The 16,251-nt window shown below is 41.8% G+C and overlaps 1 protein-coding gene across 4 annotated transcripts in view; it reads left to right on the top strand.

Moving 5' to 3' along the window:
• Positions 1-16,251, top strand: part of LOC124308003 (neurobeachin) — a 240,577-nt gene that overhangs the window by 112,876 nt on the left and 111,450 nt on the right. For all 4 annotated transcript variants that reach the window (XM_046770257.1, XM_046770258.1, XM_046770256.1 and 1 more), the window contains one exon: positions 10,222-10,326. In XM_046770257.1, coding sequence (XP_046626213.1) covers positions 10,222-10,326 — 105 coding nt within the window. The remainder of the gene's footprint in view (positions 1-10,221; positions 10,327-16,251) is intronic.

Genomic DNA, 16,251 nt, shown 5'->3' with positions numbered 1-16,251 from the left:
AACTTGTTACCCACTGCCCGCTACAAAAGTTGCAATTGTTTCAAGAACAATTCTCCTTGTCCTCTACAATGATGTGACCGAAATCCTGACGCACGTAAGCGTCGTGGATTTTTTATATATATATATAAATGAAGTCTCATCCAGTTTGAATTTTTTAAACACTCCAACAAAAATATCTCGAAAACTGTAACAGTTGGAAAGCTGTTTTTGATTTGATTTTGTAGATAATCAAATTTTGTATAACTATAAATATATAAATATATATATATATAGCCTCGAATTTTTTTTATACAAAATTTGATTATATTATATATATGAAATACGTAAATTTTTCTTCTAACCTAAACAAACTTTATCGGAGGTACCACGGTTGGAAAATCGCAAATTATTTTTTTCCGAAACACCCCAATATGAATATATTTTCTTTTACCTGGGCACGTATAGATATTCCATATCCCGTATCAGCTTGAGCCGCAATTTGCACTCCCAGGGTTGTTCAATCACGGGGGAGCACTTGGCTCAATTACACCCGTGAACCGCTTCGTTATTACCTGTCATGCGCCGGAAGTCGTGGTCCGTGTCCGTGAATAACTTTGAAAATTTTCTCACTTCAGAGCGAGGGAGCGAGAGTAGAAAATAAGTGCGAATAAGAGAGTAAAGAGGATCACTCGGTGAGATAGGCAGGCAGGGGTTGCATTCAATGTACGTGGTCGAGCATTACAAACGAGTTTCGTTTCACCTCTGTTTTTGTTTGTTTGTTTGTTTCCTTATACTTTACAAATTTACATCCCATTTTATTTTCATCAAATTTCAATCTCCTGCCTCTTCTTAATCTTCTCATTTTCATTCTCATTCATCTTCTTCGAAGAGATGATACTTCGGGTGATGAGTTCAACGCAATCCTCGGAATTTCAGTTTAATTTTAATATCTACTCTCGACTGTACGGAGAAACCTGTGTGACGTCCTCGGAAAAGAGGCTTAATTAAGTCTGAAACAAAACAAGCCTTGATGATCCTTGAGTTATTACAATGAATTGTGTTGAAGAGGTTCTGCATACATGTACTACATTTTGTGAATCTTGAAAGATCGAATTCACGGCCTCGAAAATCGCAAAGAGCTTTGTCCCGCTTTAACATTTTTTTTAGTGAAGAAATAAAACATTTTCTAAGATTATACGGAATTACAAATGAATTTCTTCTAATCGAAAATCACTCAGAAACGGAAATGACAATTTGTATTCACGAAAATTATCCCTTGATCATCGTAATCTCTATTCCCCTGGAAAACCCGTACAATTCTGAAGAATTTGCTCGGCTTTTTCACCATAACAGACAAGCAGATTAACGACAAAAGAATTAGCTGAATCGTTTACTTTGGCGGTTGAAACCAACTCCTTTTCATCTTTCTCATTTGTCTCCTTTTTGCGGATCAGTTGACGCGTTTATGGAGAGGAAACAGGAAACCGTAGAGGATAGAATCTTTTCCACCGAAGCAGAGCAGCAACTGCCATTAATATTTCAGCGGTCTCTAATTACGTCCTCTCTCTACTGTCCGTCCGGTCTTGTATATATTCTTCAACTAGAAGAGTGGCTGCCGAATTGTTTCCCCTCATTTTCATCTCGCGTTTACTTATCCGTCGAAACGCCACGTGTCTCCGGATGCATCGACGCCGACTATCCCCCGGGATCGAATCAGCCGAAATACTTATAGGCAACCAGGCGCAGGCTATGGTAGAGGTTCTTTAGGGTACCTCGTAAAGGGGGCGCGCGAAAAACCCATTGAGCCTTTACGCCTTTAAGCGAATCTCCCCCGTCGCCTGAGGGCTGGCCCAGTCCAACCGTGGAAGTCGTTCCCTTCGTCCTCCGTGTATTCACGTATTCACCCACACCCAGGATTCCTGGGGTAAATATTGGCGGGTATTCGTAGGCGAGCTCTTTTCGTTTTACTTCCACTTTCCAAGCTCAAATCTTTCCCAGCATTTCCCCTGTAATCTCACCGAATGCAAACTGATTTAAAATTTACACTCCAGCGTGAAGAAGCAAGATGAAACATTTATTGTCTCCCAATTACTTTTATTGACCAACCGCGTCGACGTACGTGATCACCGAGGTGTCCAATCGCGCAGGCCACAAGGGGTGATCAAAATGGAACCGATAATTCGCGGCTCGGCTTCCTCGAGTCGAATGAATTCCGTCATTTCCATGTGGATTAATCGCGTAATTAACTGCGTGGCGACGTGACAGGGACTCTGACAGTTTGCGGGTGTGTCCAATTCGTTTGACTACACCTGTACTACTCATCCACGAGTAACGTTGTACGTACCTTTATGACGCACGGAAGTTCGTGGCGCCGCATTGGTCAAGTGACGAGTTAAACCCCCACCGGGCAACCCAAAGTAGCGGTCACTGCGGGGTTTCTCGGGCATGAAATTAAAACGGGTTAACCGAGGAAAGCAGTAGCTGGACGTATTAAGCTATATAAAGTACAAATAGACGCCGGCCGCATCCGCCGGAGTAATTAAACTCGGTTAGGTCTCATCGCGTATCCACTTCTAAATCTGCATTTCATTCATCAAATTAATGCAACACGTCAGTGCGATTCGTAAGTTGAAATTATGCCGTGTACCTTCGTATCGTGCCCGAGCTTGTCCTTCGAACCACAGTTCGTAATTGAAAATTGCTTACGGTTGAATATTATTTTTATTATTTTCTTCCCTTGTAGAATAATTTTCTCTTGCAAGAGATATGGGGAAGAAATACGCGCGTGGTTCAGAAGAAAGCCGAGGCTTCGAAATTGGCATGTAGGTACCCATTCACTTGAAACTTTTCCACTTTCGGCTGTGCCTTGCAGAAGAGGCAATATTTTGCGATCGAACGCGTTCGTCATATCGCATGTGTTGAAATGCTTTCTACTACCACCAACGAATCTTTCTTCACGTCGATATAACCGTCTAGCCGACGTCGTATACCTCCTAAATGGGCACATCGAAGGAGCTGAGCCCCACACGTATCGTTGTCGTCGCCGGTCCCGTTCGCTAAAACCCTCCGATATAACTTTTACGAGCCTAGCTTTCAAAAACTTTTCTAAACCTGTAGGTGTACCTAGACTGGTTGGAGGTTGCTTCGTTGTAGACCGTCAACTGTACTCCAAAACGTGGCTCACGAGTCTCCTGATTTCTCACCTAAATTCAACCATCGGTTCGCGCTTGACTCGATTAAGAATTGTGCGTATGTTGAAAAGGATTAACGTAAGTCGTATGAAAAAAAGATATATACGCGATCGTTATCCAAGGAACGGAGAAATCGTGGTTGGCATCCGTGTGTTGTTAAGTTAACGGCGGTGTCGAACCTTGGTAAATTTGAAAGCTCGGAGGGATCCGATGTGACTCGAACAAGCTCGCGTTACGTTTCGAGCTTTGCATGCGAGAAGTCACCTGGTTAGTAAAGTAAAAGCTGCTGGATTACCAAAGCGACGTTGACGAACGTGTGCTCTCGCACTGTGAAAAGGGTAGCGCCACAAGCCGTCCAACCTCACCCTCGTCAAAGTTGGCGGTTCTCCCGGCGTCCTTGGGAGGATATCTTGCAGGATCTTGAATCGTCGCTCTCGCATGCAACCTCAATGTTTTTAACCACTGGTGAGAAGTGGATAACTGAATCGCGCTGGCTAAGACGACGGACATTCTACAACCACGGACTTGTCGTCAACCAGAGTCCGGGATAAACTAATCCGGTGCAAGTCAGTTCTTTCCGTGAAACGATGTGGCGGAAAGGCGATCTCCGATCGTCGATCCGTCAGCGTTTTTCCGGATGCCATCCTCCGAGGGGATCGAGAGGAACTTGGTGACGAGAAAAGAGGAGAAAAGAGGAGAAAAGTTGGAGGAGGACACGCTCTATATTCCCCGAAGCGTAGCGTGACGTCGAACCTGGAGTAATCTAAAGATTTTCCCGACCGAGCCGAGCGTCGCCGCGGTTTTCCACTCTCTTTTCTCGTTCCTCTCGCGATTCAGAAGCGAGGGGGACGGTGTTCCCTGTGTAATGCACAAAGGGGGAAATGCGAGAAATCCAACCTTCCAGCTTCGAATGCATTGAAAAGCCAGCTCGACCAGCTACCACCGAGGAACAATGCGGCAGACAGATCCGGAGCAACGGGCGTGTAAGACGGCTGCACCTAATTGCGAGGAACGCAGCTACTGGTTAAATATGAACGACTGACTACGATGGAGGAGCGAGAACTTTGACTCAGGGCAAAAAAACCTACGATGGGAAAACATGCATACCCGTTGCTGCGCCATCGCCGACGCTTCCTTTGAATTAACCTTAACCGAGGTATGCGTTTCAACGCTGCATGCTGCATCCGTATATTGTGCACAGATCGCGGGCTGCTGAATTGTAGTCAACACGCGAGTCTCTGCGACCATCTGCCGCCTACGACTGCAACGGTATACTATCCATAATTTATTCACCTTATTCCCGCCACTGCACCGGCACACACCGCGCTTGTTAACCCCGACCCCATTCGCCAATGACAATTTGCATTATACCGGAAGTTTCTACCCTCTCTGAGGATCGATATTTCAACGCGTTATGCATCGCGAAGTACTCCGATCGAACCCTTTATTCGATCGTACCTCTGCTTAGTGATGCTTGAAGAAATAATTTTACATCTGGTGAAGGCTCGACTTAAAGGTGTTGTAAGTAAAATGTTAACGAAAAACATCGTAAATATCTGACCTAAGACATTGTTGATTGACAAAATTTTAAACTTGAAGCGCTATTAGTGCAATACTGCAGAGTTGAAGAATCGATATCAGAACGTTTTCATATACGACAATGCTGCCCGATGATTTCCTCGTTTTCTCTCTCTCTTTCTCTCTCCCGCTGCGTTTCGCGGACTTTATACAGCCATTGTTATACGTGGATATATTCTGCAAAATGACGTCCACTTGCCGCCGCAAGCGTTGAATGTAACTTTCTATACTGCCTAGCTGTTGTTCAGCGCGCCAGGGAACTTATTGTTTCACCATCGCCCGTGTTTTCACTGCGGAAAACCAGCGAAGGGAAATCATCCCTGTGCAAGAGGGTGTGAAAATCAGAGATGTGTATATGGATGTAAATTCACCCTGCAAGCCTTGCTCGTTTTATCCAAATTTTTCCCTTTGTTTTTCCATGTGTTTATTCGGATTTATTTCCGAACCAAATTACTCGCTGTCCCATTTTTCTGGCACTTCGTAAATTCGCGTTCCTTTTGTGATTTTCTCGTTTTTATCAAATCCCGCTCTCCGAATGGCTGACTCTGAAAGGATCCAATTAAGCTGATGCTTCGAGCAGCGTTTTTCGCTGAGGTATTTTCGATGCGACGTGTAAGTCAATATCCAAGTTTTCTCCCGCCTTGATTTTATTATCTTCTAAATATTTGATCGGGCCTCGGGACCCAGGACTTTCCGCCACCGTATAGCCGACATATCGACGCGTATCTATACTACGCGAGAGTATTTCACGATAAAATAGGACATCAAACGAATGTCTTCACTGTAAAACCGTCTGGGGAACGTGACCTGAGTGAGTATCTTCGGCCTTTATATGATCTTCGAGCCGGAGCTCGAACCACGCTTCACTTCGCCATTCCGCACCAGATGCAGCGTTAAACGCGTATCGAGTTAAACTGTTTCATCAAAAATGGAGAAAAACGGTAGGGAAAAGGACAGTATAAAAGTTCATCTTTCTGCACCAGTGCAAGGTGGGGCTGAATTATCTGTTTTACATACCTGATGGCTCGTGTCGAGAAGATGATCGTTTTATTCAATTTTACTTCACTTCTCACGACAATACGCTAATTTTATCCGATGTATCCTAATTGTTGCTAATGATAATCTCTCCTTCCTTTGCTCTCGCTGCTTCGTTAAGGAAATATTTATATATTCAATTCGTAATTCTTTGAATTGCAAATATGTACGAGCGATTCTTCCTTTCGGTATTACCATTTTCAATTTTTTATTTTTCTTGTTCCATTTCCTCTTCGTCTCTTTTACTGAATATTGACGATATTATATATTGACACGAGAGGAGGAGAAAATTTCTTGTCTTCCAAGATAAATTTCATCCATTAACTTCAACAGCCGTGGTTTCCTCTTGTTGACGATTTTGCCTTCATCACGTTTTCATTTTCCCGGTTGGATTAACATTTTTCTACAGACGAAAGGGTAGGTATCACGTTATTCCCATTCTCACGTCGCCGTCGTTTATAGCTACATATTTTTGTTTTCACCCGTGTTCGAATCGTTTGGTAAAAATTGGTTAACTCGGTTATATACTCATTATTATCGATCAATCTTCGTGATGATCTTCATTTTACAAAAACCTCAAATTAATCTCTGTGCCTATTCATTCTCTGGAAATTCTTATAGAATGAGCATACTTATTACCGTGGCTGGATATCCCGACGTGTTTGCAGTGCTGAATGAGTATGCTGAGCCAGCCAGCCCGGTATAACTTGACCGTCTAATTTCAAGAGGAGCGCGTACATAGACGATCCGGTCGGAGAGATTTCCAATTAGGAGCTGCACCGGCTCTTAACCTCGCGCATCACACCTGCGTACCTCGAGGCTCGCTAATCATTCCAAGTTAGGAAGCTCGAGACAAGATGAGAACCCAGTATCCACAGGCGGCTTTCACTCTTTGCTTTCCTTTTTATCTTTTTTGTCTATTTTGTCTATTTTAATAATACGTGAAACCGGAAAAGTTTCCACGACACTTTTTCGTTTTCCCCCCAAGACATATTCAGCATTAGGAATGAGATATCGGAAGTTGATTTGTCAGGAAATGGAAGTCCTGTCAATTCGATGTCGGTTTTCGTTTCGGTAAAGCCCTTTCCTCTTTGACGGACGGGCGTGCAAAATGCGTGAGTTGGGTCGGAGAGAATGAGTGGAATGCGACGCGTTGAATCATTCTTGGGAAATTCGGGCAAGAAACCGACAAACGCTCGCACTCCAGGTATGTCTACGTGCAACTTTCATTATATTTTTGTTCGAAGCGTGATACTTCCAGGAGAGTAAGAAAAGTGCGCGAGGCGAAGGTTGGATTTAATTAAGATGGAAATAACTTTTCGCCCGGCAAGCAAGCGTGCAGCCTCGCCGTTACTTCACACCCCCGCCAGCAATTTGCAAATCCCGATTTGCCTCCCACTTTTCCTTCGTCTTCTTCTTCTTCTTCTTCTTCTTCTTCTTCTTCTTCTTCTTCTTCTTCTTCTTCTTCCCATCCAGTTCGGCGTAGAGCTTATACGTGTAATTATATAAGTTACCCCGCGGTAACGCGCGACCTCAACTTTTAGTCATTTTATTACACGGACCAGTTGTTTTAATGAATAAGATAACTAACTCCTTTTACTCGAGGCAGGTTTGGGGCTTCTCGAAATCACCCTGCGGCCTTTCTGTTGCAATAATATCCGTTGTACTTTTTACACTCTCCTCATTCCTGTCCAACATCGGTGTTGTAATTGTTGTTTTCCGATGGAAAGAGAAGAAAAATCAGTCTTTCAACAGGGAATTGAATAAATAAGGTACTCTTATTCGTGACACACGTTACAGTGGAATTGATTTCTCTAACCACTCTTCGAGCAATTAATTTTCGACTCATTTCGTTGAATTTTCATTCAACTTGTACACATGAATATTCACTGGATTCAAAGACAAACTAAAACAAAAGAAAAAAAAAAAAAAAATTGAAGATTCGCAGTTGCGTTTCCGTACAGGTATACCCATATAATGGAATGCTTTCAGTTAAATACTAATATACGTTAGTCGAGTTAAAGCGTTTGATTATGTCGATCAGTTGATTGGCAATGTAGGTACTCAAATCTGTACACGGTACTTTGAAGTCAGTTTAACATAAAATAATCATTGAAAATTGAATGGCCGTCCAGCTTTTAGGCCTGAGCAAAAACATCCCAAACGTACGCGTTTCAAGGTGTGGACGTAGCTTCTCACAATTACCATCGACGAAACTTTATTAAGATGAAATTTCTACGAAGAGGAAAATCTCTGCAACCGCGCATGTACGCCGCTCGTAAGTTCTCGTGAACGCCAATTAACACCGCTCCTTGGTCTTCGTTTATTCACCTTCAATTATTAGCGAATTTAGCGCAAAAAAGGGTCACCCCTGATCTGCATTTGCCGTTTGCACGCATGTACGCTTATACCGTACGTTAGTTCGCAAATCGTGGAATTAACCGCAGCGTTTTTCCGCAAAGGGTGCTCGGATATATGTGTAATATAATTAAACGAATCAAGGAACGACCGTAATTTCCATTAGTCATCATACGCACCTTTCAGGTTTACTTACTAATTGTTTATTCGGCTACTCAACCACCAATGTACCCACGCTGATGGAACGAATTGAAATTTAATAAGCTTCGAACGGGTTACAATTATTTACAAAATGTTAGTAGAAAATACCGTAGGTACGCGAACCTTGTTCAGCTGTATTTATGTTACACGGTGAAACGCTTGGTTATGCGTTCTTATTATTATAACGAGAATAATAATATTTTGCCGTTGGAACGTATTCTTCTGATGGTATACTATACGTGTTGAAGCTACGGGGCTGTTTTACTGTAAAAATAATAATTCTCCTTTCTACGAATCGTAATAATGTACCTACACGGCTTATAAAATCATCCTTCGAGTGGAATGAATAATAAGAATTTCACTCATATAATATCAATAAAGTTCAGGATGATGGATGGGGTGGGAAAATATTTCTCTGAATATGAGAAAGTATTGCAAAAGAAGTACTCGAGTCACGTACAAGGCGGCGAAATTTTTCTCACCGGTGAGAGGGAAAAGCTTCTTTTTTTCTTCACCTTCGTTCGAATCATCTTCCTCTGAATCAAAGGTACAGGTATCGAAAAGCTTATCGTTCTTTTTCTCAGCAAACGTAGTTGTGTTGTAGCCAGAGTCTGGAGCTGAAATGGAAGAATAAGAAACGGGGGGGGGGTGTTAAATTAACCAGAGTATAATTTCCTCTTCCTTCTTTGTAGCCTGCTTTTGTGTTTCTTTTTTTTTTTTTCTCGAATATTTGTCAGTTTTCTTGTTCTTTTCTTTTTTCCTTTTTTCTTTCTTATTTTCAGATGAACGAATCTCCGAGAAAGCTTTCTTCACCCTTTGCCAAAGGCGTAACTCAATTCCGGCGTATAACCTTTCTCGTTAAATTTTGTACGTCTCCTCTGCGAGATGAATATTCTTATTACCTTGCGCGTATCCGACACTTGGGATCAACGCGATGATCGACGACAAATTGCGCCGATACGATAAATACGAGCATGTTCGGCTAGGGTTCGATGGGTTTTCGTACCGTTACACACCTACGCAAATGTCGGTGTGAATTCATCACAAGGGTAGGCATATCGACTACGTCGTCCTGCCGCTTTCGTCCTGGATGTAAGACGTTCGCGGGAATGGGGTTGTAAGCAGAGCGAGATACTTGGCCGGAAATTGCGCTCTCCGCAGAAGCAGCGTTTCCGGTCTGCTGATATAAACGGTGCCGCGAGGCTTCTCTCCTTCCTTCGTACCGTGTTCCGTTTTCTCTCTCTCTCTCTCTCTGCATTTTCTTCTCATCCCGCCGCCGGCATAAATCCCCCGAACTTATTCGCCTTATTCCATATTTTCGTTCTTACTCGTTCCCATACTCTTCGGAATATGTATAACTTCTTTCATCCGGTCTGATACCCACTTATGATCTCACCGATTTTGCACCACGTGAAAACAACTTTACACGCCGCGGCTGTTTTCAAAATTAAATTTATAACGGTGTGGAAAGATCTCGACGGGGTGGAATAACTCAATAAATAAATGAAAAATTCGACCTTCCCATCGCGAATTACGAGTATTATATCCAACGCCCCACCTCGTAGGATCGCTCTGTGAATTTCCCATGGGAATTGGTAACTCTATGACGCGGGTAGGCCGAGAGCCCAGAAGGCTGATATTTCCACGGAACGGTTTGTTAATTGTACGAACCTCGTAATCCCGTCAATTATGAGTCAAGTCTCATGAATACTTATGCGTATATAAACACTATACTATTAAAATAAGAGGCTAAGGTGGCTTCGCACATCGTCGTTCAAGCCTACAGACTTTCCTCCCGTTGTAACGATGAGCACGCTATGCTAATGTAATATTATTTCTGTATAATTGCTCATCATCTTTTCCTTTTTCTCTCTTACAGCTCGTCGGGGGCGAATTTGACATGGAACTGAACTTCGTTATTCAGGACGCGCAGAACATCAGGCACATGCTCGAGCTGCTGGATCACTGCCCGCCAAATTTACAGGTGAGTCTTATTGTCACTGTTGGAAAAATTTAACCAAATATAATGTCCCGGCAGGTTCACTTTCTATAATTGTATTATTTGTTCAAATTTTTAGAATTTTTAACGTTTAATTTGTAATTTTTACTTAATTTTTTTTTTTCTACTCAGTCATACACTAAAAATGGTTAAATTGACTCAAAAATCTTAGTAGACCCGCTGGGACATTTTCTTCGAACCGTGTACGCAAGACGTTATTGCGTATATGATGAAAAAAGCGTCACACACGTTTAACTCGACGGTTCTCTCTAGTGAATGCTGTATGAAATCATTTTACTCAACTAATTGGATAATTCTTCTTTTTGTCGTTGTAACTTTGTTTTTAATTTTTTTGTTGGAGTTGACGTTGAAAAAATACAATTGTTCTTATACCATAAGTCTAAATTTAAAAATACATAAAGTGAAAATAGATAAATAAATAAATAACAATAATTTACAGAAAGTAAAATATACACTTATTCGTATTTGCAATAATTTTAAACCGGAGAGAGAGATAGAGAGAGAGATAGGGGAATATTTAGCCTGAGAGCTGTCTAAAAGTGAAAATATAATATATATTCCCGTCGTGATGATTAATCACTCGCCACGCCGCGATGATCGCGTTAATATGTAACGAATATATTGGCGCGAGTTCGATTAATCATACCCGAATAACGCACTATAGATGAATGAAGCATAATTAATTCGCGAAATTTATAATAATGTAGAAAAATTGACGACGCACATGTTGCACGGGAATTTAACAATATAATATAACCGCATAGGGGGGTTTAATGTTTCCCTCGGTATGAGGCATGAAATTTTAATTAGAAATTTAATTTGAGGAATTTTGTATTGCAACTTGTAACGCTTACGCCGCTCGAGGGCATACCGGTTATGTATAATACAGAATTTAATGAATATCGTCCACATTGTTTAATCTCGATCGACGTACCTGTATTCCTATATAATATCGTATAATAATTGACTTCTCGGTATTATTAAAATATGTGAAAATTTTCAGCCAGACTAAATTAAACGTAACGAATATGAATAAAGAATGAAATTTATTATCGATCACAATATACACAGACTGCATTCGCATGGCCGGATGCACCGGCTGCAGTATCGAAACCGATAATAACCAACCCGTATAAGAAATAAACCGATATTAACTGCAGTACGCGAAAATGCTGGCGATATGAATAAAGGAGGAAGCAGAGTAAAAAGAAATGGAAAAAACGTGGGAGGAAAAAATGGTGAGCTTAAAAATTGCTGTTCGTGCTGCGCCTGCACCACCACAACCACCCCTGCAGGCTCGAATACAGTCGAATATACCCGCTGGGAATTTAAATGAACGCTATGCGGTGGCAGTAACTTCAATAATAAATACCGCTACGTCATCCTTTCGCAAAAATACCGCATTTTTTCATTTTTTTTTTCAAATTTATTTTTCATCCACGTTAAAGCCAGTAAAAAATATTTTTGGGAAAAAATTCATAACGTGATATTGTGCGCGTGTGTCGCGAACCGGAGCATTGATCGGTTTGATACTTCAAACCGAATAACGACAAATAAAATAATAAACGATACGACTCGATTGGAAATCTTTAAAATTTGCACAGATTTTTAAAAGTTTATAATTACTTTAGGCTATATTATCTGCTCTACAATTAGCAATAAGTTGAAGCGTTGCTCCGATTTATAAATTATCGTTATGTGTATAGCTTGTGAATAAGAAAGCGCGCCGCATTTTCCCAAATAAATGATTAAGTGAAACAAACTATTTGAGCTTCAACTAGAAGCCTCAAAGTACTTGCCTTTTCGGAGAGCTCGAAATGGTCAAAATAAAGGCAAAACGCAAAGAGCCCGTATTTCATTTTACGTGTACCGAAAACCATGTTTCACTTTAAAAGTTAATCATCGAGTAGATCAATAATTTCGCGCGCAATATCCAAGTTCCCTGAGTTTATCCGTGGTCTACTGAAACTTGTTCAAACTGTTGAAACTCGGTATCGTCAAACCTTGGCTGCGAGTGTACGCAGATGTTTCATCAATTTCCATCGAATCCTTTTGTCGTTGAAACAAGTAAGTAGGTACGTGTACACTAATTGTGCCACGGTTTCTCAAGCAAAGATCCTTCTGAAAATTGTAACGCTTGTCAAACGTCTCGCGTGTTGGAAATTCATATAACAGTCTCGGAAGCAACGTAACGAGGAGAACTCATCCCTGTAAGGAGCACAGGAACACAGTTTCCTTTTTATCACACACCCGCAAATTCGTGTAATATAACACCCTTGTGCGTAACAGTCCACAGCATGCATCGCGCTCTTCGAGAAGTAAGGTCGGATGCTTTATCAGGTTTCTTCGGGCTCTTATATGTATAAGGGTTGCGAATTACAAAGAGACTCGTTACGAAGTACGAGAGATAAGGAGTAAACATTTCCCGGAAGAAGACCGCATCTTGAATCTTCTCGATTCCGCTACAGTCGTCTGAAGTCGGCGTTGGTTTCACTCGGCGAAGGACCGACTTTCAAGAAAGGACGAGTAAACGGAGACAATCGATCGACTGACTGAGCGAGGGCATCTTCTTCTTCGGTTGAAGAATATCGGGTTCCAAACCCTCTTTACCGATTGATTGTCGATCGTCGATTTTCTTCGGTGTTTCCGTTTTCCAAGAAGTATTCAGCAACCTCTGTTAGTTGTCCTGCATCGAGGACTTATCGTTGGAACTTGATCGTCTTCTACTCGGGTGTCGGTACCTAAATATTCGTCATCGGTTTGAGCGAAATGAAAGTTTGGAATTTATTTGTTCACGTATCATTCTTCGTTCTGCCGTTCCCTTTTTATTCGTAGGTTTGTCTCTTTTTTTTGACCGAAGCATCAAATTTACGGTAGCGTTGATCAAAGCGGGGATTCGATCGCTAATGCGAACCCGACCCCCGTCCAGCGCAATTTTTTTTCACCCACCGGGATCGAACGTAACAACGCAATTTGAATCTTTTTAGTATTTTGATCTTCATTGTCGTTTGAAAAGTGGAAAATAATGGAAAAGTGACGGGTAACGGTTGCGAAGTGCGATTTTTCATATATATTCATTCCCCGGCCGTTCGCCTTCATCCCCTGTCCGTTTTCCCGTCTGTGGCCTGTCAAATATCTCACACTTCAGCCGAAAAAATATACAAGACGACATCTGGTGGAAACCCGTTTCATACTGATTTCAAGCAACGAGACGAGAAAGAAAAGCTCCGAATTCGTGATTGTAAGCAATTGCGATTGGTTTCACCGGTTCGGCGCGAAAAGCGAGAGCGTTTGCTGGGTGTTCTTATTAATTCAGCCGGCGTAAAGTCCTCGGGAAAGGCCTTCGTGACACTTACGCGTACGCGTCGCCCGAACCCGGTTTCAGGGTTCGCCGGGGGCTAATAGTCGGGCAAATAGTGGAAAGAAGGACCTTCCGGGCATATGTCAACGGATATATCTGCCGCCGTCTCGCAGTCACTCGTTCACTGCGTTGTCCTGGCTAAGATGGGCCAGGACACCTAAAGAGCCAACCTTTGCGTGACGGGTAATCCTTAATTGGCACTAACACGGATCCTGGCGAAACGCCAAGGTTCAATTATTACCCACCGCCATCCACTACGGGTCGCAGTTTCGTGGCGCTCGACGCTCGATCTTTGTCGTCTACAAACTTGGTGGGAATCATTTCTCTGAGTGTTTAAGATGTATCGCGTATCTGCCTTAACCAACGCGATTTTAAGCTTGATTACACGCGTTTCATCCCGATTGCCTCCATTCCGTAATTGAAATACAACGATATGTCTTATTCAACGTGGGATGTAGGAACGGAATGATTGTTTTATTCTAAAAACTTGCTCAAAGGATATTTTTCCGCGAAGATTTTTTTCTTTTTTTGTTCATATTTTTTTTTTTTTCTACCTCTTGTAATTTTTTCTTTACATATACCTACGTTAGTCAGAATTTTGCAGGAAAAATTTTACCACGGTAAACCATGCGAGAACTGGGAAAATTCTTTTGCCAGAAGGAATGAAACGGGGGAGACTCTCGACGGTATTTTTCATCAGCTTTTGTACTCATTTAAACTACTCAGCTGCTACGTAAAGTACATCTTATATCCAGTTCATTTCATTTCTCTTGGAAATTTTCTGCATTCTTCTTGAGATATTATAATATCTATCCACGTCTTACTTTTTATCCGTTTTAGCTCCAATTAGCCGCCTGTGACGTATTTGAGAGAGAGCGAAAGAGAGAAGAGGTAGAGAAAGTAAATGTAAACGATGAACGGGCGAAAATTTTTATTCAAAAAAAAAAAAAAAAGAAGAAAAATGTACTTTTCTATATTAAAAATTCTCAGTTAAAGTAATATCGCCCAACCGCGCATGTAGCGTGAAGTAAAATGTTCGTTATTTGAAGTTTCTGCGTGCACTCAGCGCGCTGCTAATAACTTTGCTTTGATTTTCCTCCCTTGCTTTATTAACTTTTTTTTTTTTTTTTAATGTAACGCATACCAAGAGAAGAGTGAACCACCGTCGAACCCCGCTTGTATGGCAAAAGTATTACTTACGCTTCGTTCGATATTTTGTTAACGAGGTGAACTTTGACGCATTACACATTATATATGTGTTTGACGATTTTTAATTTACTAGCCAACGCTTCACCCTTTTTTTTTTGTAAACACGAGTGAGGAAAACATTGCCGGACAAAGTAAGGAACGGGGGAACGAAAAATAAATGAATATATATATATATATAATTACTCGAGTGATTCCCCGGCCCCTCGATGTTCGGTCCACGTAACGAACCGACGCAACTGCCTGTCATCACCCTGTGTACCTAATCATACAATACGGTTCATATATTTATAGCAGCCTGCAAAAATTAAACATGCAAATTAAATTTGTAAACCAAAAACAAACATGTTTCCCTTACTGATAATTCGGATAATTAAATTAGCTTCGATATGGATATGCCTGCGTAAAACGCTCTCTGGAATTCATTCAATCGACTGCTCTGTTCGTCAAAGTTGTTTATTTTTTTTTTCGTACAGGTAAAAGAGAACGGCTGTAGGAGGCGAATTTTACTCACCACATGTGTGTGCCGCAGTGCCCCGTCGATCCGTTAGAGATCCTCTTTATCTCGATCAAGCCGCGGTATAGTGATATTTCTCCACGTACGACAACGCCTCGTGAAAATTCCCGTTTCTTTGTGAAGCGCCTTCCCGCTCGTTCCGCTCTTCGCAAAGCTCTTATTTTCCTTTGATCCATATTTAACACTTTCCATTAACCTGAAGGCGTTTTTAAGCATTCTAACATTAGCCGTACTTTCACAAAGTACGCAGGCTAAAAGTTCGTCCCGTCTCACAGTCACTGAGACCCTCGATTCTCCTCGCTACGTTGGAATATAAAAAAATCAGCGACCCTGCCCACGCTTCAGCCTCCTCCCTGTCACTTTTGGTAATTATATCAGCTCGGCTACTCTTCGTTGAAATCTGACGTAAAAAAAAAAATGTAATATACTCTTCTCCGCCGAGTAGCGAACGTTGACTTACTCAGTGAATGGGCAGTTTTTTCATCCTCCCTCCACCCCGTCACGAGCGAGATGGTATCTTGGGCTACCCAGCATCTAAAAATTCGCATCCAGAGGCTCGCCCATATTTTTCCATCCTCGTTCCACGATTTCCAAAGCCTCCAAAAAAACATTTTCATTTCCCTTTATTACCGTGTTCCGAACAGAATATTTCGGTCTTGTCAGCTGTTTAATATCCGCGAAACCTTTGTACAATTCTGATTCTTGACGAAGGTGGTGGTGTTTTTCTCGAAGTGACGGCTACGTCGACGACGCCTCGAGGTCGCCCGGTTTTTGGTTGGTTCTATTAGCCCCCGGACCAAGACGT

The sequence above is a fragment of the Neodiprion virginianus genome, chromosome 6, assembly GCF_021901495.1.
Source record: "Neodiprion virginianus isolate iyNeoVirg1 chromosome 6, iyNeoVirg1.1, whole genome shotgun sequence".
NCBI classification, from domain to species: Eukaryota; Metazoa; Arthropoda; class Insecta; order Hymenoptera; family Diprionidae; genus Neodiprion; species Neodiprion virginianus.
This window is presented reverse-complemented; position numbering and strand designations above follow the sequence as displayed.